Source organism: Salvelinus sp. IW2-2015, linkage group LG4q.1:29 (assembly GCF_002910315.2).
Source record: "Salvelinus sp. IW2-2015 linkage group LG4q.1:29, ASM291031v2, whole genome shotgun sequence".
In the NCBI taxonomy this organism is placed as follows: Eukaryota; Metazoa; Chordata; class Actinopteri; order Salmoniformes; family Salmonidae; genus Salvelinus; species Salvelinus sp. IW2-2015.
In genome coordinates, this window is record NC_036842.1 from 62,812,865 (window position 1) to 62,835,832 (window position 22,968).

The window sequence follows — 22,968 nt, forward strand, 5'->3', positions numbered from 1 at the left end:
CAATTGCTAATACACCACACTGACTTCTCAGACTCAGCTGCAAATCAGCATTAGACTGAAATAGTTTTTAGTGTGATTTTAATGTGCTTTTTTAGCTTTGAGATTCCTGTGTTCAAGACAGTTTGCTTATTGGGTAGAATAAGCTATAATTTCACAGGCTCTGGCCAGTCGGTCAAAATAACTCTCTGTTGAAGAGAAGTAGCGATTTGCGGGGGAAACTGAAGACATGATATCTGATGTGGAGACAGACCCAGAGGACCCGGATGCATTTTCAATAACCTCCCCACCCTGGCTCTCCCCGGAGTACCTGATTGCGTCATGAGACTAGAGAAGAAGGGCTCTTATGGGGGGAAAAAACGAAGCAACCATCCACATCCACAGCGGCCCTGCCCAGAACATCTGACCACAGAAAATCACGTGCACTTTAGAGACTATTTGAGTTTGATTTGAGTTTATTTAATTTTTTACAGGGACAGTGCACATTAATCAACATTTCAGTAAAAGTGAAGGTTTTAGCCAGCCGGCTAATTTTCAACCGCAGTCCCTGAGCAGGTTATTAAAAACAATTACTATACAGACAATCATTGAGCAGTGAGCACACGCAGAGCAACATAGGACAAGCAAGACACAGCATACAGACAGAGCAACATCGCACCAAAAGCAACAAGACAAAATCCATATAGGCAAAAACGTGTTTCCACACCTCACAAGCTACAGACAACAGACAACATGGAATGCGGCAATACACCGCTAGGGATTATGTTCACAAATCTGATTGATCATGTCTTCATGTTTTTTGTGAAAGTGTGATAGGTGGTGCAGTTATGTGTGTCTGATGGCAGTGTATTCCATACATGGGAAGCTCTCAGAGAAAGCGGATTTACTGAAGGTGCAATTCTTTAAGGGAACTGTACAGTCACCTCTCATGGCGGACCTTGTGGGTCTGCTGCCATAGGTTTGGGTTTTCTGTTTAACAAACATTTTCACTGACTCTTCACACCTGCTATTCAAAATACTTTTTTCACTGACTCCCACTCACTCACCCACCCTTACATTTACACTTGAAGTCAGAAGTTTACATACACCTTAGCCAAATACATTTAAACTCAGTTTTTCACAATTCCTGAAATTTAATCACAGTAAAAATGCACTGTTTTAGGTCAGTTAGGATTTATTTTAAGAATGTCAAATGTCAGAATAATAGTAGAGAAGGATTTATTTCAGCTTCTATTTCTTTCATCACATTCCCAGTGGGTCAGAAGTTTACATGCACTCAATTAGTATTTGGTAGCATTGCCTTTAAATTGTTTAACATGGGTCAAACGTTTCGGGTTGCCTTCCACAAGCTTCCCACAAAAAGTTGGGTGAATTTTGGCACATTCCTCCTGACAGAGCTGGTGTAACTGAGTCAGGTTTGTAGGCCTCCTTGCTCGCACACGCCTTTTCAGTTCTAACCACACATTTTCTATGGGATTGAGGTCAGGGCTTTGTGATGGCCACTCCAATACCTTGACTTTGTTGTCCTTAAGCCATTTTGCCACAACTTTGGAAGTATGCATTGGGGTCATTGTCCATTTGGAAAACCCATTTGAGACCAAGCTTTAACAAGAAATTTGTGGAGTGGTTGAAAAACGAGTGTTAATGACTCCAACCTAAGTGTATGTAAACTTCTGACTTCAACTGTACACACCACAGAACATCACACTCTTCTTTTTACTACACTTTATTACTTAAATTTTTTTTTATTTTTTTTTTACAAATTACTTGATATTAGGTATTTTTGGAGATGTTTCATTTTATAATTTGACATTTGAACACCACTTGTTCTTCTTTTTTGACAAATAAAAGCATGTTTATACAGAATTAGCACCCAGTAGTGTAGGGGGGTGTACCGATGTACGCTGAAAGTCGGGAAGCAAGTTCAGGGAGTGAAAAAATGTAACAAATGAAAGAACAAAACACACACAAACAGGGCACTGACATAGAACAGAAACAATGACGACTGGATGACGACTGGGGAAGAAACCAAAGGGAGTGGCATATATAGGGCAGGTAATCAAGGAGCTGATGGAGTACAGGTGAGTGTCATTATGCGCCTAACGCTGGTGACCGGTGTGCACCCTAACGAGCAGCCTGGTGACCTGGAGGCTGGAGAGGGAGCACACGTGACAGAGCCAGAAACTGTCTCTTATACACATCTAGATGTGTATAAGAGACAGGCTTTAGAGTGTTCAGAGATAAAACACCTGCGTTCTTCCGACTGGCATGGAAGTGGCTAGAGTCTTCAGAGGTGTAGGGATAGCTAAGAGTCTGAAACCAAGGTATTTGGTGCAGTGACAGAGGGAGTCAGAGCATCTTGTGTGTCAGTACCGCCACCATGCGTCGCACCAGGCATCGTTTGGGTCTGCTATTCATTAAGGCCTTGTTGACACTGGCTGTCACTCCACATCCATCATTCAGGGTCTGATAGGAGAGGACCCCACTTACAAACCCACCCAACCTTCTCTCTCCAGTCCAGGACTGCCCCTAATACACTGGGACTGGGAGGTAGACTAGACTACAGCACAGATACCACAGAGATAATAGAAACAAACAGTTGATACAGTACATTTGAGTCAGGGGAAGATGTGTCTTTGATACACAGTGGGACTGAGCTCACAGAGCAGTAAACTCACCTTAGTCAGTACCACTATCACTGCTGCAGTCACAGGCTAGGGGGGGAATCAGTTTGCTCTGATCTCACTCCTATTTATCACTCCAAGTGACACGATCACAGCCTGGAAAATCAGCTTTAAAGTTGGAGCTCAAGAAGGCACTCTCCCCGTGTTTCAATTAACTCATTAAGAAGCGTAGTATTTCCCTCTCTCCTGGTCTAATACTCTACAGTCATTTAGACAGAGGCCTCTCAGCTCAGGCTTCTCAGCTCAGTGGCACCTCCACCATCAGGTCCCCTAAGCAAAAATGACAGCGACAGAGAGGATGAATGAACCACACACACAAGACACAGACAAGTCCACGCACACCCATCTCTCTGTGAGGGTAATAGCAGCCGCTGTAGCACATTTCCATAAATTATCATGCCTGAGCAACGCAACACATCAAATGACATTTATGATCATAATAAAGCACAAAACGTAGCTCCTTGCATCACCTGAAAATCATAACCCTGTAATTAACATGGAGAAAAGCAATTTATCTGCGCTTCAGTGAGGCCTTGCAGCGCAGTCTCTCTCTCTCTTCCTCTTGGCACGTTTGGGATTGTTTTAATTATCTCATGGAATCATGGTTATGTGTCTTTAGCCTTCCCCCTCCACATATTTGGCACTCCATTACTTTGAATCTAAAATTAGAAACGAAAGTACACAACTGATTGGTCTACAATCTGCCTTCACTCAACCCAGAAGGAAGAATATATCAGGAACACAAAGAGAAGAGAAAGGTGGCGGGGGGCTGACAGAGCTGTTAGAAAGGATACACCTGATAGTCAGGGACATGATCCCAGAGTAACAATGTGACAGTGTTCTTAAACAACAACATAAGTATGATGATGGGTAATACCAAGAGAACAGCAAAGCTTCTCCAGAACATTCAACTACACTTGAAACCTTTTAGAAGTTGCGGCTGTCTCAAAAGTCAAAGCACTTATCCTGGTTTCTCCCTTCGGTTGATGCCACACACCCTCTTACAAGAGTAATGGTTCTGCACCATGGTAAACCTGATTTGTAGGAAGCAGATATTTTGTGGTTTTTGAAAGGTCTCTATTCCTGCAACTCTGGGGTACGGCATGACCAGACTGTACGTTCCTCTGTACGTTCCTCCATTAATTATAGCTGGCTGTAGATAGCACTATTGCATTATTAAACACAGCCATCCACCCGCGCATACCTCTCTCACTGTATAACTCTCTTTCCATCCCTTTTTCACTATTCCTCCCACTTATTCCTCTCTCTCCTCAACCCTCGCTCTCATTACCAACCTCCACTTCACTCTCCATCCTCTCCCAAAACCTCTGTTTCTATTCCTCCATCCAACTCTACCCTTATCGCTCCTTTCTTTACCCTTCCCTCATTCATCTTAGGGAGTTTCCCTGAGCTGTCCATCTACTTTCTCTAGTACTTATCCTAACCACCAGAACTCCCCCACTCATCTGTAGGCTCTCATCCATAAAGAGAGCAGGGAAAATCAGAGGAGCAGGTTTCATATCTGATTTAATACACAAAAGGACATGAGAAACACTCAAAGATCAAATCAAATCAAATGTATCAGTCACATGCGCCGAATACAACAGGTGTAGACCTTACAGTGAAATGCTTACTTATGAGCCCCTAACCGACAGTGCAGTTTAAAAAAAATACGGATAAAAGTAAGATGTAATTAAAGAGCAGCAGTAAAAAATAACAATATATACAGGGGGGTGCCGGTACAGAGTCAATGTGTGGGGGCACAGGTTAGTTGAGGTAGTATGTACATGTAGGTATAGTTAAAGTGACTATGCATAGATGACAACAGAGAGTGGCAGTGGTGTGGAGAGGGGAAGCGGGGGGAGGGGGACAATGCGAGTAGTCTGGGTAGCCATTTGACTAGATGTTCAGGAGTCTTATGGCTTGGGGGTAGAAGCTGTTTAGAAGCTTCTTGGACCTAGACTTGGCACTCCAGTACCACTTGCCGTGTGGTGGCAGAGAGAACAGTCTATGGCTAGGGTGGATGGAGTCTTTGACTATTTTTAGGACCTTCCTCTGACACTGCCTGGTATAGCGGTCCTGGATGGCAGGAAGCTTGGCCCGAGTGATGTACTGGGCCGTGCGCACTACCCTCTGTAGTGCCTTGCGGTTGGAGGCCAAGCAGTTTCCATACCAGGCAGTGATGCAACCAGTCAGGATGCTCTCGATGGTGCAGCTGTAGAACCTTTTTAGGATCTGAGGACCCATGCCAAATATTTTCAGTTTCCTGAGGGGGAATAGGTTTTGTCATGCCTGCTTCATGACTGTCATGGTGTGCTTGGACCATGTTAGTTTGTTGGTGACGTAGACACCAAGGAACTTGAAGCTCTCAACCTGCTTCACTGCAGCCCAGTCGATTAAAATGGTGGCGTGTTCGGTCCTCTTTTTCCTGTGGTCCACAATCATCTCCTTTGTCTTGATCACATCGAGGACGAGGTTGTTGTCCTGGCACCACACAGCCAGGTCTCTGACCTCCTCTCTATAGGCTGTCTCGTTGTTGTCGGTGATCAGGCCTACCACTGTTGTGTCATCAGCAAATTTAATGATGGAGTCGTGCCTGGCCGCGCAGTCATGAGTGAACAGAGAGTGCAGGTGGGGGCTGAGCACGCACCCCTGAGGGGCCCCTGTGTTGAGGATCAGCATGGCGGATGTGTTGTTACCTACCCTTACCACCTGGGGGCGGCCCGTCAGGAAGTCCAGTATCCAGGTGCAGATGGAGGTGTTTAGTCCCAGGGTCCTTAGCTTATTGATGAGCTTTGAGGGCACTATGGTGTTGAACGCTGAGCTGTAGTTAATGAATAGCATTCTCAGATAGGTGTTAATTTTGTCCAGGTGGGAAAGGGCAGTGTGGAGTGCAATAGAGACTGCATCATCTGTGGATCTGTTGGGGTAGTATGCAAATTGAAGTGGGTCTAGGGTATCTGGGACCATAGTGCTACGGGTCGGTAGTAATTTAGACAGGTTACCTTAGTGTTCTTGGGCACAGTCACTATGGTGGTCTGCTTAAAACATGTTGGTATTACAGACTCGGACAGGGAGAGGTTGAAAATGTCAGTGAAGACACTTGCTAGTTGGTCAGCGCATGCTTGCAGTACATGTCCTGGTAATCCATCTGGCCCTGCGGCCTTGTGAATGTTGATCTTTCTAAAGATTTTACTCACATCGGCTTCGGAGAGCGTGATCACATAGGCTTCCGGTACAGCTGGTGCTCTCATGCATGTTTCAGTGTTATTTGCCTCGAAGCGAGCATAGCAGTAGTTTAGCTCGTCTGGTAGGTTGGGGTATGTACGTACGGTCACTGTGGGGACGACATCATCGATGCACTTATTGATGAAGCCAACGACAGATGTGGTATACTCCTCAATGCCATTGGAGGAAACCCGGAACATATTCCAGTCTGTGCTGACAAAACAGTCCTGTAGCTTAGCATTTGCTTCATCTGACACTTTTTTATTGATCTAGTCACTGGTGCTTCCTGCTTTAATTGTTACTTGTAAGAAGGAATCAGGAGGATGGAATTATGGTCAGATTTGCCAAATGGAGGGTGAGGGAGTGCTTTGTATGCATCTCTGTGTGTGGAGTATAGGTGGTTCAGAGTTCTTTTCCCTTTGGTTGCACATTATCTGATAAAAATTTGGTAAAACTGATTTTAGTTTCCCTGCATTAAAGTCCCCGGCTACGAGGAGTGCCGCCTCTGGGTGAGCGTTTTCTTGTTTGCTTATGGTGGAATACAGCTCATTCAACGCTATCTTAGTGCCAGCCTCTGACTGTGGTGGTATGTAAACAGCTACAAAGACTATAGATGAAAACTCACGCGGTAGGTAATGTGGTCTGCAGCTTATCATGAGAAACTCTACTTCAGGCGAGCAATAGCTCGAGACTTCCTTAGATATCGTGCACCAGCTGTTGTTTACAAAAATACATAGACCGCCACCCCTTGTCTTACCAGACGGCGCTGTTCTATACTGCCGGGACATCGTATAACCAGACAGCTGTATGTTGGTATTGTCGTCGTTCAGCCACGACTCCGTGAAGCATAAGATGTTACAGTTTTAATGTCCCATTGGTAGTTTAATCTTCCCAATAAATCGGCCATTTTATTGTCCAAAGATTTGCTAGCAGAATTGAGGGGGGTGGGGGTTTATTCGATCGCCTCAGACTCCTCAGAAGGCAGCCCGCCCTCCGGCCTCTCTTTCTCCGCCTCCTCTTCACGCAGATCACTGTGGTCAGGGCCTGTTCCAGAGGGAGCCATATATCCTTCTCCTAGGGCTCGTCAGAGTCATGAAAGAAGAAAAAGGATTCTGCTAGTCCGTGGTGAGTAATCGCAGTCCTGATGTCCAGAAGTTATTTTTGGTCATAAGAGACGGCAACATTATGTACAAAAATAGTAAAAAAATAAGTTACAAACAATGCAGATAAACAAACAAAAAAAACACAATACTACATTTGGCAATATAAAATGGCAAGATGCACCACCGAGACATCTGCACTATTATGACACTGTATTGAAGTTGACAATGTTCACCGTCTCAAAAAGGAACATGATGAAAAGAAAGAATGGACAAGAACATTATGAAAGAAAGAATGATTAAAGAAAAGCTCTCTGAAGAATGCCACTGCAGGAGAACAACTCCAAAGGGCAATTAAAGCCAGGTCCTCATTACCCAGTTCTTCTTCTCAGACCATCCAAAAAGCACAAACTACATGCATTGTCTTGAGCTACAGAGTACTGGTACTATTTGCAGGTGCCTGAAGAATATGGGTAAATACCAGTGGCGTGCCGTGGGCCTGGGGCCTAGGCCTTCAGTGAGGTACTACACAGTCCCACCCGAATTAATCCACCTCTTATTACCATCATTATGCCATGGCTCTAGACACTATACATTTAGACAGAAACGCAGTATAACCAGGCGTTGCGTCACCTTGAAATTGACAAATTGACATTTTTGGGTAAACAGTGTTTAACAGACAACTCAAGTTTGCAAAGCCAGTGTGGCTCCAAACACCAAATCGATCACTTGCAAATAATAGGCATTCCCKGCAGTACAGTTTGCAGTGCTTCTCSMAGKCTGTGAGCKATTGACAGCGCTCYTAGTTGAAACTTTGAAAGTGGCGAGCGAACGAACCCCTTTCCCGCCTGTGACAGGCTTTGTGGCGTCGGGCGACCTCTCCTTACAATGTCTAACTTTTCTTGAAAAGTTCGTCTTGAGAATGGCTTTATAATTATATCCTCGACCAAATCGATATCTTCTCCTCCTTCCGCCATTGTGGGTTGAAAAAACAGCTTAGTAGAACGCGAATTAATTCGTTTATCAAATTCAGTTTCCTAGATCTGCATAGACCTGCCCATAGGACCTGCCTCTCAATATTGGTAATCCAATCAAAAGACGTGGACGCACTACGCCTGCTAGCTGGCTCCTGTGTAACACTGGAGCCAGCCAGCAGGCGTACAATAGCCAACTCTAAAGCTGATTGGTTGACACAAAATTTTAATTTCCATTCACTTTAAGCTACAAGCGCCCGCACTGTTGATTCTGAAGGCCTGAGGGCAGATTTTAGACCCCTGGCAACACATGATGGCTGAATATGATTGGATAAAAGATCTAACATAAAGACCAGCCCTCCAAATCTCAACCTGGGGCTGGAAGCAGTGCAACCAAGAGGAAAGCTATGAAATGAAGAGTATAACTCTTACTCTGGGGAATAATTTAATACATATTTGTGGGAAAATATATTTTAAAAAATATATATATTCTGATGATGTTTAGGCCAGCAGAGAAGGCCTTGCAGGCCCTGACGGCCCACCACTGGTAAATACTATCTACTCTTCAGTCATGATAAAACAGTGCGGGACTTTCCTGGAATAGTTCCAGGAAAGAGAGTTCCAAAGATGTCACTCCAGGTGGGCAGCCCTTCCTGTGGAGTGACAACAGTGTCATTAAGAATGTTCAGATGGTGTGAGAGCCACTGGAGCTGCAGCACATCAACAGAATGCCTGGTAGCAGGTCCAGTACAGGGCGGTCTGTCATCCTGCAGCTGGCCTTCCTGTTTCACAGCTCTCAACTGGGTCAACATGTACAGGACCACAGACACACTGACACACATACAGGTCTCTGGGGGGTCTTTCTACGTAGTCCATTACATAATCGCATGTCTCTGAAACGAACAAAAGCAACACCACAGAAAGCAAACGGAGTCCCAATAGGATAACTATATCATAAGGTTATACAGTATCTGTCTGCCCTCATGTGATGTGTCACGACAGACACATCTGAGTTCAGCGTTTATTACAGAGCTTATTGCAGTCTTGTACAGCAGTAGATTTGCCCCTGTTGACTAGTTCGAGTAGATCAGTGTATGACGTGTCTCTCTCTCTCTGTGTGTGTGTGTTGGTGTGTGTGTGTGTGTGTGTGTGTGTGTGTGTGTGTGTGTGTGTGTGTGTGTGTGTGTGTGTGTGTGTGTGTGTGTGTGTGTGTGTGTGTGTGTGTGTGTGTGTGTGTGTGTGTGTGTGTGTGTGTGTGGTGTGTGTGTGTGTGTGTGTGTGTGTGTGTGTGTGTGTGTGTGTGTGTGTGTGTGTGTGTTGACTGCATGGAGGGGGAGTCAGACTTAGCAGTGCTGAGGAGAGGGTGAGAGAGACATGTTATCACCCTGTCTGACCTTGTCAGATAAGGGCCTTTACGCTGCTCATACACCTCTCCTTCACATGGTCTCTCCAACTACATCAATCTCTCTCCGCTCTACATCTTCCTCCTCCTTCCTTAACGTCTCTTCATGCCTCTGCCTCTTACTCGCCTTCCACTCCTTTAAAGCCTCAGCAATTTTAATTTGATATGGCAAAAGAGAGGTGAAATTTTAAATGATGGATAAGTTGTTCTGTTTGAGACGCCGTTTGTACTTTCAAGGGAGGAAAAAACAAACCAACTATGTCTTTTAAAATGATATGGGTTAAGGGATAGGAGCTGGTCTGTCTATAAGGCAGAGGAGTTGGTTCTTTGCATGATTCCACTGAGGGTTGTCTGGGCTGCTTGGACTTCCTTTCAGTCTGGCTGGCAGGAGGCTGGTGTGATTAAGTGATGGGGGGGTGATGTGTTAATCACATGTGATTAAGTCGATTCTTATAAATTCATTTAATCCAATAAATTGAACTTTAGGCAGAACTAAGCTAGGACTTTATGTGGGTCATATTAGGTGCAAATACGGTTATCATTCTGTAGCTTGTAATACGTATTATTGATTCAAAGTAAGTATTTAAAGCAAGGCTCCCCTTACTCAGTGCTAACTCTACCTTACAAACAGCCTGGGGGACAAGAGAAAGAAGAGCATCAGATCAGCAAAAACATTAATAAAGTCCAAAGCATACTATTTATTATGTTACCATAATATTTGCCAACCTGTCGATTCAGTTAGACTTGTATTGCATATTCACCCCTATAAAATACAGTATGACACTGTTCTTTAGATTCACAAATTCAATCAAATATATCATTGCTGTCTGATGAAAACCTAATCTTTTCAGGAAGTTGAAAAAATGACCATACAATTATGAAACTTCAGAAGCTATTTTCAATACATGTTCTTGGTCCTAGAGTCATGAAATGTTCAGACAACATTAAGGGGAGTTATTCCTTTTAATAAATGTAAAAAAGTTACAATTTGCAAAAATGTTGTTCTATTTCATCAGACAGTGGCGTTATACTATCTGATTAATAAAAGTTAGAGAGGTAGAGCAGATGAACACTGACATAAACAATACGTTTACAATTATAGTTCTGTACTTTTATGGATCATGGCCGACGAAATTGGCTGATACGATTTTCCTCATTTCCCATGAGTGTTCATTACACAATCCGTATAGCTTCTACAGCACTTACCTCTCCTAAGGAGTAAGATGGAGAAGCTCATCTTCCATTACTCACTGTATCAGACACAATATGAGTCTAATGAATGCTGTTAGCCACATCAAAAAGCACTATTTATAGTTCCATTGGGCTCAGGTTGAATCTACTCAGCGTTAGCTAGTCTTGTGAACAGCTTTTATCATAGCTGTTAATTACATCTTCAGAATTAGACTTCCTCCAAATCATCAAGGGAAGAACAAGAGTGAGGCAACGAGATCAATGGGAACCCTGTTCCTTCTGCACGACGCATTCTTGTTCGAGCTCGTATGGAACAACCTCCAGCAGGCTCAGTCTTTGAAAATGATCAGGGAATGTGATGGATCCACAATTAACATTGGTTTCAAGGTAGGACTAATGAAAAAGAAAAATGGTTTTGAAGGCTGATCTTTAGTCTTTGCACATACTATCTGAATAGACGTATTAGTAGTTCATCAGCCTTCTTTGATTATTTTACAAATTAGTCAACTTTCAGTCATTCCTCCTTAGAATAGTGGGGAGAACAACTAGTAGGAACTCAGAACACGTATGTGCTGCCTTCTCCCCATTTTTCTCTGTCACTGCTCTCTATATACTCTTCCCCCATCTCCATCTCCAGCTCACAACGTCTTCCTCTGTCCTCATTCTCCTCTGGCCTTAGGTTAAGGCTATGGCACTTCAAAATCCGTTTCACTGGCAAAAGGTGATCAAAAGACATAAAAGAGCCAGATAGAGAGAGAAACAGATACAAGAGAGAGAGGAAGAGAGCGAGGTAGTAAGAAGCAGGCCACTTGTAAGAAGACTATGCCATAGGTAAGTGCAATCTTAGAAAAAAGGGTTCCAAACGGGTTATTTGCAGAGGGATAGGGTTCTACCAAGAATCGTTTTGATCAGAACAACACTTTTTGGAAGACAAGAGTTCTTTGTAAGTCAAATGGTTCTAGCTAGGACCTTTAACATCCTAAGAACCGTTTTTGGAAGAAAGGGAAGAATTCTTTGGAAGGCAAGAAGGGTTCTACATAGAACCATATATAATATTTCCCAGCATGCTCTATTGCAGGGAGATCTTCTGAATTGTTTGTTTTACTGTAAAACTGTATATGTGTTTTTGCATGTACATTGATTGGTTGATAAATGTTATGCTACACAAAGATACATAACATACAGTTTTCTAAACTAATCCAATTTGTTAGTAATTGGATTTATTGCACCCGTTATTGAGATGGTTGTTCCAGTTTAGATTGAGGTATTCTCAGTATTCAATCATTCTGAATGCAGGTGGCGGGTGATTAACAATTCCACTTGTTGGATATCCTAACTCTGGCTGGATCCAATTGGAATTATACATCACTGTGCAAACCAGGAGATTCCTAACACCACTATGTTAGGGTATAACTAGGCCCTCAAAGAAAGACCTTATGATATACAGTATGTAATGTACTGTCATAAAGAATTACATTTGAATAAGGCTGGTGGGTATGTTGGAAATTACAAGATTATGTTATAATACTTTTACTGCATCAAATGGTTTTATGCAACAGAATAGAGGGTTCTTATAACTCTATTGTGTCTGTGTGAACTGAAAGTGGGCCTCTGGGAGATAACACTGAGAGGAGATTTACGATGTCTTTGGGGATACCGCATTCCAGAGCATGAGTTATTGGGGGAGATGGCTCCAGTATGGAGTTGCGGGGCCAGACACTGGTCTCTACACAATGCTAACTGTTTGTTCAGCAGATACTGTCTGCTGTGAATTCTAAGTATCTTCATACAAATCTTAACATTGTGACCCATTCCAATCAATCAAGCAATCAATCAAATGTATTTATAAAGCACTTTTTTACATCAGCTGATGTCACAAAGTGCTATACAGAAACCCAGCCTAAAACCCCAAACAGCAAGCAATGCAGATGGAGAACCATCTGTTGTGTGTTATGTAGACTGAAGGAGGATGGACTTTGCTATAAAATGCTGTGGCTTAAACCAGCTCGTTGAGTTCTCAGTGAAAATAAATGCAGTTGACAGTGAGAGGACGTTTTTTTTTCTTCTGAGTTTAGTAAGAACCATCCAAAGATAAAAGGGTTCTCGGTAAAACCATTTATAGACGCTTCTAGACTGAACCCTTCATCGAGGGTTCTAGGTAAAATCATATAAAGGGGGTTCTTTGAAGAACCCTACACATTTATTTCTAAGAGTGTAGTTTCTGGAATACAGACTCTTCTATGGGCATGAATAAATCAAAATGACCTGTATAACAGGATCACAGTACACTCCCACAGTCTGCACTAACATCCAGAACACACTCACCACACAGTACACATCAAATCCCCTGAACCTTTATATATGTGCATGGAACAGAGAGAAAAAGACAGGATTTAACTCAGGGATGAGAGCGAAGAAGTGGAGGACACGTAATCCTATAGTGAATGAAAGAATATTTAGTACATTTCATCTGTTGGAAGGATGGCATAGAATAGAGAAAGACCAAGTACCAACGATATAGAACAGAGAGCGCAAATGAGGAGAGGGTATGATGGAGAGGTGAAATGTGGAAGAGGATCAGCTGTTTTTGAAAGATGATGAAAGAAAAGGGCATGAGTGCCTCAACTGAAGGAGGAAATAGAGGATAAATAAATATTGACTAAAAGGAGAGGAATTAATGGAGGAAAAGAGGGTCCAACAACATCAGAACTCTTCAGAAGAAATGAGGGGATGGAAAGAACCATTAATGCTTGTTGGTCTTTTTCACCAAACATGCATATTTAGGCCCATATCCAGAGTGTGACGTGTGCTCCCTCTCCAGCCTCTAGGTCACCAGGCTGCTCATTATGGCGCACACCTGTCACCATCGTTACGCGCACCTGCACATAGTCAGACTCACCTGGACTCTATCACTTCCTAGATTACCTGCACTATATATGTCACTCCTTTTGGTTCCTTCCCAAGGCGTAATTTTTTCTGTTTCATGTCTGTGCGTTGTTCGAGGTTCTTGGTTTGTATTATGTTACGTTTATTTATTAAAACATTCACTCCCTGAACTTGCTTCCCGACTCTCAGCACACTCGTTACAAACAGGGCAATACCAAAACCAGGACAGTGAGAATAATTCAAACCCAGAGTTTAGCAAAATCCTACTCAGGCGACATACAGTAAAGCCAACCTATTGCATTTGGCTGTAATACAGTGAGGAGGTTTTACTGCTCATAAACTACAAGAAACAATAATCATATAGTAGCTGTAATGTCATCATCTGGTGCGTTTTATTTCAGGGGTCATTTATGGCCTGATATATTTACATAAAACTATTTTAACTATTATGTAACACCAACCATTCGCTAACTTGAGCATCACAAATTGAGCGTAAATCTGTGCTAAAAGCCCATAAAGCAATCACGACTTTCCCCTCTTGTAAAGCAAGAGAAGTTCACCTAATGGCTCTCCAGAGCTGCCAGGGAACGATTTGACTGTTACACACAGCAAAAAGTAATGGACCTCCTAGACAGACAGTGTGGGAATGATTAGAGTGTTACACAGTTAAAGTTAATGAGGCTCTAAAGTGGGCCAGGTATGATTTGACTGTGGTGAAAACAGTTAACCTGAACACACCTCTATAGTAATAGGCCACCCCGGTGACAGAGGAATAATTTGAGTGTTTACAAAAAGTTGACAGCCAGACAGGCAGTTTTATGCGAAGGCGATTGGCTGACATGTATAAGATGTCCATTTATAGTGTGTCTGGTGACAGACAGGGAGGGACAACTGAGGGATAGAGGGATGGAGAGAGGTGTGAGCCGGAACAGATGGAGAGATGTCTGGAAACCAAGAGGTGTGCTGTCATGGCTTCCGATTTGTTGTCTTTGTTAAATCACCTTGTCACACTAACATAGAGGAGCTCACTGTGAAGAATCTCTTTCTTTCAACACCATAGACAAACTCTGAAGGTGAGTGAGGATAAAGATTAAAAGGGTAAGAACAAATTCATTGTAGATCATTGTTGTTTGTCAAACTAAGTTGAACCCTGATTGTCCCCCTTGACAACTTTCAATCAATAACTGTGAGGAACATCTGTGGAATCAACGCCGTATGAGATTTACTGCACATAAACAGACCTGCACACAGCTCATTGTTGTCAAGCTGACAGTCAGTGTGGACCTCAATATCCATGAGATGACATTCAGGTTACAACCAAAGCCAGGACTCCTGGCTGAGGTTGATGACCTGATCACTCACCTGATGCTCTGTGATTGGAGAACGTCTGGGTCGGTGGCGTTGAGCAAGGCCACAAAACTTCCCAGGGGGATGTTCTCCATCTTAGTGACCTGGAGGGGGTCGGGAAAGAAGACGGGCCCCTCGTTGACGTCCAGGACAGTGATGTGTACGGTGGCCGTAGAGCTGGAGCCGTAGCCCACATCTGGCACCAGGGGGTCCTCGTTCTCCACCTTGATCAGCAGCGTGTGGAACACTACACTCTCATAGTCCAGAGGCTGGGGAGAGAGGAGAGAAGTAGAGGGAAGGAGGTGAGAAGAGAAAACATGTAAAGAACAGAAAGGAGACGATGGATGATAAGACCGGTAGGACAGCAACAAAGAGGTGAAGGGGAGAGAACATTTTTAAGAAAAAGTGGGAAAATGGAGGACAGCAGCAAACTAAGTAAAGGGGCAAACTGCAGTGTGCTTGAGAAAAAATATACAATATTACAGCAATACTACAGCTATTCTGTAGTCCTGTATCCTATATATATTGCTAAATTGTATGGATTTATTGGAATAATGAGAGCAATAAAAGCTATGAGTGTTACAGGATCTTTAGGGTGCAACCTGTATGTTCATATCTCCAGTGAATAGGCCAGATTGTGCAGTAATATCATCATCCACCCTGCCTGTTATACTTAAGTGATAATGCCCGAGAAGCCGGTGTTTGGAGGATATATTGGCACGGGTGTTGTTAGGCCCAAGACAAAGTCGAGGGCCAGCAAACCGTGCCAATATGTCCTCCAAACATCGGCTTTGAGGGCATTATCACTTTTATACAACGGGTTACATTTTTACATTTTAGTCATTTAGCAGACGCTCTTATCCGGAGCGACTTACAGTAGAGTGCATACATTTTATTACATTTTTACATACTGAGACAAGGATATCCCTACCGGCCAAACCCTCCCTACCGGCCAAACCCTCCCTAACCCGGACGACGCTATGCCAATTGTGCGTCGCCCCACGGATCTCCCGGTTGCGGCCGGCTGCGACAGAGCCTGGGCGCGAACCCAGAGACTCTGGTGGCGCAGCTAGCACTGCGATGCAGTGCCCTAGACCACTGCGCCACCCGGGTTACCAACATATTCAAATAATGATAGACATATTTTCATTAAAAGCACATTTTCTAGGGTTGCTAGAGAAGTGACCCAGTCATTCAGTCTTTTTGTTCTGTATCTATGGAAACGACCCAGTCGTTCGTTCTAAATGTTCCATTGCCATACTGGCTGGCAACGTTCTTATCCCTTGCTTGCTAGCTAGTCAACTACTGCTAATTTACAGTCACGTCAAAAAGTTCAGCCAGAATAACAGAAAAGTAGCTGCATTTGCATTTGTTTAAGCTTTTTTCTAGTGACATTTATTTAGATTCATCCATAACAATGAGCTAATGAGGTGCGATTTTGCCTGGCATAGAGAATGTGCTCACTCGTCAGGACACTGTTGTTCAGAGGAGTTCGCCAACAACACAGTTACAGTAACACAATCATTTCAAACTGAAGCGGGAAAGACTGCCAATTAGCTGCGTTTCGTTTTACCTTTTTTTTCAATTGAATTTCTTTGTATATATCCATAAAAGTTATGCCAGCTGATTCATGATTTCGACTGGCTGAGAAATGCTGCCTGCCTTTCTGTCTCGTCCCGACTCCCAACATGTTCATTACTATGGGACAGCTGGATATCTAATTTCATTATTAAAGCAATGTTGCAAATGTCGGAGAGACAGACATTAAGGTTTATACAAATCTCCGCTAAACTAAATGTTAGTCTAAAAGAAATGGGAGATAATGTCTAGATGCTTTTTATAGTGGAGGTCAAGTTTATACATTGCCTGGCTGGGTAGATGAGACAGTGGATTGCGCAGTCAGATGGAACAGAGTAAATAGGCATTTTAACATCATAGATTTAGCTGGTGGTAACTTGTGGAAGGGACACCAGCTGGAATGCGGTTTTAACCAATCAGCATTCAGGAATAGACCCACCCGTTGTGTAATGATACCACAAACAATACTTGGTTTAGCTCATTCATCATTAAGAGGATTGAGAGAGATAGGAGAGTCATTTGAGAGATAATTGAGAGAGATATTTGACCCTTTGCTAAGACCCGCCCCCTATACTATTGCAACCTCGGTCAACATTTTCCAGGGAAGCCCAATTCCCCTTTCAAACCACTATAGCAGGGGTGTCAAACTCCTTTTCCCCCAGGGGCCACAATCGTTCTTCACAGACCGCACTTAAATACTAATATATTTCCTTGCCATCAAAATCTGCAACAATCCATTGCTTTTGGAATTTCTGATGATCCCTGACTGCATAGCTTTTGTTGCGATGACTGTTACCAAGCTGGACAGAGTGAAGAGACTGTAAATGTAGGTCCATTATTTTCAATTGACCCCATCCATCTTTAGACATGTTGTACTTTAATAAAAGAGGTCAAGTTTTTTCTGTGAGCCAATAGGGTAACCAAGGTAACCATGGAATGTTTTCCCCCAAGGCGAGCGGGGCCGTGACATTATATCTAATACTAACTGAGAGTATTGTATTTTTATACAATCACAATGCTGTCAAAGTGTGTTCTTAAAGAGTCGATTGAATGCCACGCATGTCACACGTGACGTCATTTTGAATTTTGAATAGCTCCCCGTGTGTTTATGCTAGAGGCTTACCCGCAGATCAATACCCTCTTTATGCCGACATGAAGCTTGCTCCTATTCCTTAACATGGGGCTTGTGAAAGCAGTGTTTTTCTACACATAGGAGTCCCTGAATGCACTTTGCATGAATTCAAAGCTACTAACAATTTTTGGAGCTAACAGTGCTCTCAAATTGTTTGCTGATGTCGACAGTAGATGAGAGAATTATATTCCTAATATAGCCAATTTACAGTAGCTCGCCAATAGAGGGTGCCAACAGAAATTATTCACACCCTTTGACCTTTTCCACATTTTGTTGTGTTACAGACTGAATTTAAAATTTATTAAATTGTCACTGGCATACACACAATACCCCATAATGTCAAAGTGGAATTATGTTTTTTTTTTAAATGTTCCACAAATGAATACAAAATGAAAAGCTAAAATGTCTTGAGTCAATAAGTATTCAACCACTTTTTTATGACAAGCCTAAATAAATTCAGGAGTAAAAATGTCGCTTAACAAGTTACATAAGTTGCATGGACTCACTCTCTGTGCAGTAATAGTGTTTAACATAATTTTTGAATGTCTACCTCATCTCTGTACCCCACACATACAATTATCTGTAGGGTCCCTCAATAAAGCAGTGAATGTCAAACACAGATTCAACCACAAAGACCAGGGAGGTTTTACAATGCCTCACAAAGAAGGGCACCTATTAGTCATTTATTTCTAAACAAGCAGACACTGAATATCCCTTTGAACATGGTGAAGATATTAATTACACTTTGGATGGTTTATCAATACACCCAGCTACAACAAAGATACAGGCATCCTTCCTAACTCAGTTGCCAGAGAGGAAGGAAACCGCTCAGGGATTTCGCCATGATTCCAATAGTGACTTTAAAACAATTACAGAGTTTAATGGCTGTGATAGGACAACACTGAGGATGGAACAACAACATTGTAGTTACTCCACAAACAAACCTACTCTGAACAAAAATATAAATGCAACATTTAAAGTGTTGGTCCCAATGTTCCATACTCACAAAATGCGTATTTCTCTCAAAGTCGTTTTAGAGAATTTGGCAGTACGTCCAACCGTCCTCAATACCGCAGACCATGTGTATGTATGTCATCGTGTGGGTGAGCGGTTTGGTGATGTCAATGTTGTGAACAGAATGCCCCATGGTGGCGGTAGGGTTGTGGTATTGGCAGGCATGAGCTACGGACAACGAACACTTTTGTGTCACTAAATTGAAATGTATTTATGGCAATTTGACTAAATTGAAATGTACTAAATTTCACTAAATTGAAATGTATTGATGGCAATTTGAATGCACAGAGATACCATGACAAGATCCTGAGGCCCATTGTCGTACCATTCATCCGCCGCCATCACCTCATGTTTCAGCATGATAATGCATGACCCCATGTCGCAAGGAGCTGTACACAATTCCTGGAAGCTGAAAATGCCCCAGTTCTTCCATGGCCTACATACTCACCAGACATGTCACCCATTGAACATGTTTGGGATGCTCTGGATTGATGTATACGACAGCGTGTTCCAGTTCCTGTTAATATCCAGCAACTTTGCACAGCCATTGAAGAGGAGTGGGACAACATTCCACAGGCCAAAATCAACAGCCTAATCAACTCGCTGCATAATGAAAATGGTGGTAACACCAGATACTGACTGGCTTTCTGATCCATACCCCTACCTTTTTTGTATATGTATATCTGTATTCACAGTCATGTGAAATCCATAGATAACGGCCAAATAAATGTATTTCAATTGACTGATTTCCTTATATGAACTGTAACTCTGTAAAATCGTTGAAATTGTTACATGTTGTGTTTATATTTTGGTTCAGTACAATTAACAGAGTGAAAAGAAGGACACCTGTACAGAATAAAAATATTCCAAAACATGCATCCTGTTTGCAACAAGGAAATAAAGTAATACTGCATAAATGTGGCAAAGTGATGAACTTTTTGTCCTGAAAAGAAAGTGTTATCTTTGGGGCAAATCCAATACAACATTACTGAGTACCACTCTCTATATTTTCAAGCATAGCGGTGGCTGCATCATGTCATGGATATGCTTGTAATCTTTAAGGACTGTGGATTTTTCAGGATAAAATGGAGCTAAGCACAGGCAAAATCCCAGAGGAAAACCTGGTTCAGTCTGCTTAAAAACTAAAACACAAAGCCAAATGTACACTGGAGTTGCTTATCAAGAAGACAGTGAATGTTCCTGAGTGGCTGAGTTACAGTTTTGACTTAATTGTAATTGAAAATCTATGGCAAGACCTGATAATTGTTGTCTAGCAATGATCAACAACTAATTTGACAGAGCTTGAAGAATTTTGAAAAGAATAATGGGCAAATGTTGCAGAGACTTACCCAGAAAGAATCAACAGCTGTAATCACTGCCAAATGTGAATCTAACACGGTTTTTTTATCTAAAATTTCTAAAAACATGTTTTCACTTTGTCATTATGGGTTACTGTTTGTAGATGGGTGAGAGAAAAAAATGTGTGTAATCCATTTTGAATTCAGGCTGCAACCCAATAAAATGTGGAATAAGTCAAGGGCTGAATATGAATACTTTCTGAAGGCAATATACATTAAGAGAAAACTAATCATAACTAACTAGCAATGTTTTCAAAGAGAGCTAGCTAGCCAGCTATGCAACAATAGTATAATTTCAGAATCAAAAAAGACTTCAACGGGCTCTGTATTTCAGGTGTCATAGTATTTAGGGGGTTCACTCAATGCTCTAGAATGTAGGGTGAAAAAATTGGTCAATTTAAGAGGGTGCTAATAAATGAATGTCAAAATGTAGTTTTCTTTGCACTATGTCATTGTAAATCACATACAATAATTAATTAGTTTATTTTCTACAATATTACAACCTATATTATAACTATAATATAATGCTTGTACTTAACAGTGTTGATGAAATAAGAACGCTAGTTTGTTGTGACCGTTGCTAGTTTAGACTGTGCCGCTCTTGGTTGTAGCTCTCCCATTATCGGCATTGGGAGATGGTAACATTTGGAGGTGTTTCTGCACTTTGGACCAATCAAAATCAACATGATACACTCTTCATTTTCATCTCCAGATCCTTGGCTTTCATTGGCTATATTGGTGATCAATCTAAGATGAGAGGGGCAAAGGGAAAGACTCCGAAATACACCATGAAAACTGGAACAGATTGCTTTCATGAATGGTAGATATTGAAATTCAGTCTGCTAGCTTAGTAAAAAAAATATATACATACAGTATATATATATAAAGGCCCAATTTTGATTTGTATTCCCCGGATTTCATTTAGAAAAAGACCATGTTATCACGCACTAACCTGCAGCCACTAGCTAACCCGAATGATGCTAAATTCTCAGAGTAAATAGTCTAACATTTTAACCATATGTGGTAGAGACAGAGTTTGGACTATTGTTTTTCTGATGCAATTCTCTATTGAATGGACATTTATAAACCTTGAATGAAAAAATAACTTTAGGGGTGAACATCCTACATAGTTGTGAGTGCCCCTGTTGCACTGTTCAATTATTTAGCTATTTAAATCATGTATTTTTAATGACAACTCTCAGTTTTTCCATTTCCCTCATCGGATCCATGGGTTTTAAACATAAGCTTATCCGAGGTGTTGGACTTGACGACAGTTTCTATCCACAGGAGCGCTGGAATTGGTTGCCCAAATCTCTGGGGCAGGGCTTAGCGAAGGGTCAATTGAGAGAACTTTAGGGCCCTGTGGTTACCTTGACAACAGAGAGCATGCCCTCGTTGTTGTCGGGGTTGGTTTGGATTTCGAAGTTCTGAGTGGGGTCACCGTTGATGATGGAGTAAATAGCTCGCCACGCCCCAGTCGCTGGGTCATCTCTGTCATCCACCGTCAGGTTGACAGCCACACCTGTGGAGCCCTCGTCCACATTGGCCTGGAACTGGAGGGACAGACAGAGACAGAGGGACGAGACTGGTCAACACTTGTGTCATTATAGAGGTATTGAACTGGACACATAGAGACATTACTGGTTATCACACATTTATTATAAACAGGTGGTCAATTTGTAAGTCGCTCTGGATAAGAGCGTCTGCTAAATGACTTAAATGTAAATGTAAATGTTTATATTCAATGGCCTGGAACAAGACACACAGACATTACTGGTCAACACATACAGATAGCAGACGTACGTTCAACAAGGGAAATAGTTTGCAAACGTAAGCTAAAGTTAACTAAGACATTCCATTCCATTATCATCATCATCATCATCACCTCAGTGGACTTGGGACTGACAAGTGAGGGATAGAGTATGGTGTTTCTCAAGATAGGTTGCCCAGTCTGAATCCCGCTCCTCTCGAAGTGACTCACATCTAGAGGCTATTAAAAGCATAACGTTTTATCTCACTTACATCATTTACATCTCTCAAGTGCTATTGAGTTGAATCCAGTGTCAAACTCCTCTCTCTGGAGCGGTTCGAGAGCTTCAAGTGTCCACATCACTAAGGCTCTATCATGGTCCACACACACCAACACAGTCGTGAAGAGGGCACGACAACGCCTCTTCACCCTCAGGAGGCTGAAAAGACTTGGCATGGGCCATCACCGCTTGGTATGGCAACTGCTTGGTATCCGACCGCAAGGCGTTACAGAGGGTAGTGCGTACGGCCCAGTACATCATTGGGGCCGAGCTCCATGCTATCCAGGACCTCTATACCAGGAGGTGATAGAGGAAGGCCCTAAAAATGTTAAAATACTCCAGCCACCCAAGTCATAGAGTGTTCTCTCTGCTACCGCACGGCAAGCTGTAACGTTGTACCAAATCTGGAATCAACAGGACCCTGAACAGCTTCTACCCACAAGCCATAAGACTGCTAAATAGTTTGTTAAATCGTTAACCAAATAGCTACCTAGAGTATCTGCATTGACCCTTTTTGCATTCACTTTTTTGACTCAGAGTACATGTGGTCAGGGGGCACTGACACTGTGTCCCAAATTAAAATTAGAATTAGAAAACCTTATTGTCCACTCAATTTGAAAGTGTATCTTTGGCTTCATCACAAAAAAACAGACATTAATACAACATCATGAGCACATCATTCTCAAGATGAATAAATAAATCATACAAAGTGCTACAGTGAAGTTCACTGAGTGTACAAAAAACCAAGAACACCTGCTCTTTCCGTGACATAGACTGACCAGGTGAAAGCTACAGTATGATCCCTTATTGATGTCACTTGTTAAATCCACTTCAATCATGTAGAAGAAGGCAGGTTAAAGAAGATTTTTTAAGCCTTGACACAATTAAGACATGGATTGTGTATGTGTGCCATTCAGAGGGTGAATGGGCAAGACAAAATATTTAAGTGCCTTTGAACGGGGTATGGTAGTAGGTGCCAGGCGCACCAGTTTGTGTCAAGAACTGCAATGCTGCTGGGTTTTTCACGCTCAACAGTTTCCCATGTGC

General features: G+C 42.3%; 1 protein-coding gene across 1 annotated transcript in view; it reads right to left on the bottom strand.

The window, feature by feature from the left end:
- cdh13 (cadherin 13, H-cadherin (heart)) overlaps window positions 1-22,968 on the bottom strand; it is a 526,099-nt gene that overhangs the window by 73,133 nt on the left and 429,998 nt on the right. Inside the window, exons 9-10 of the mRNA XM_023985362.1 lie at window positions 21,262-21,444; window positions 14,825-15,078 (exon numbers count right to left, since the gene is read on the bottom strand). Coding sequence (XP_023841130.1) covers window positions 14,825-15,078; window positions 21,262-21,444 — 437 coding nt within the window. The remainder of the gene's footprint in view (window positions 1-14,824; window positions 15,079-21,261; window positions 21,445-22,968) is intronic.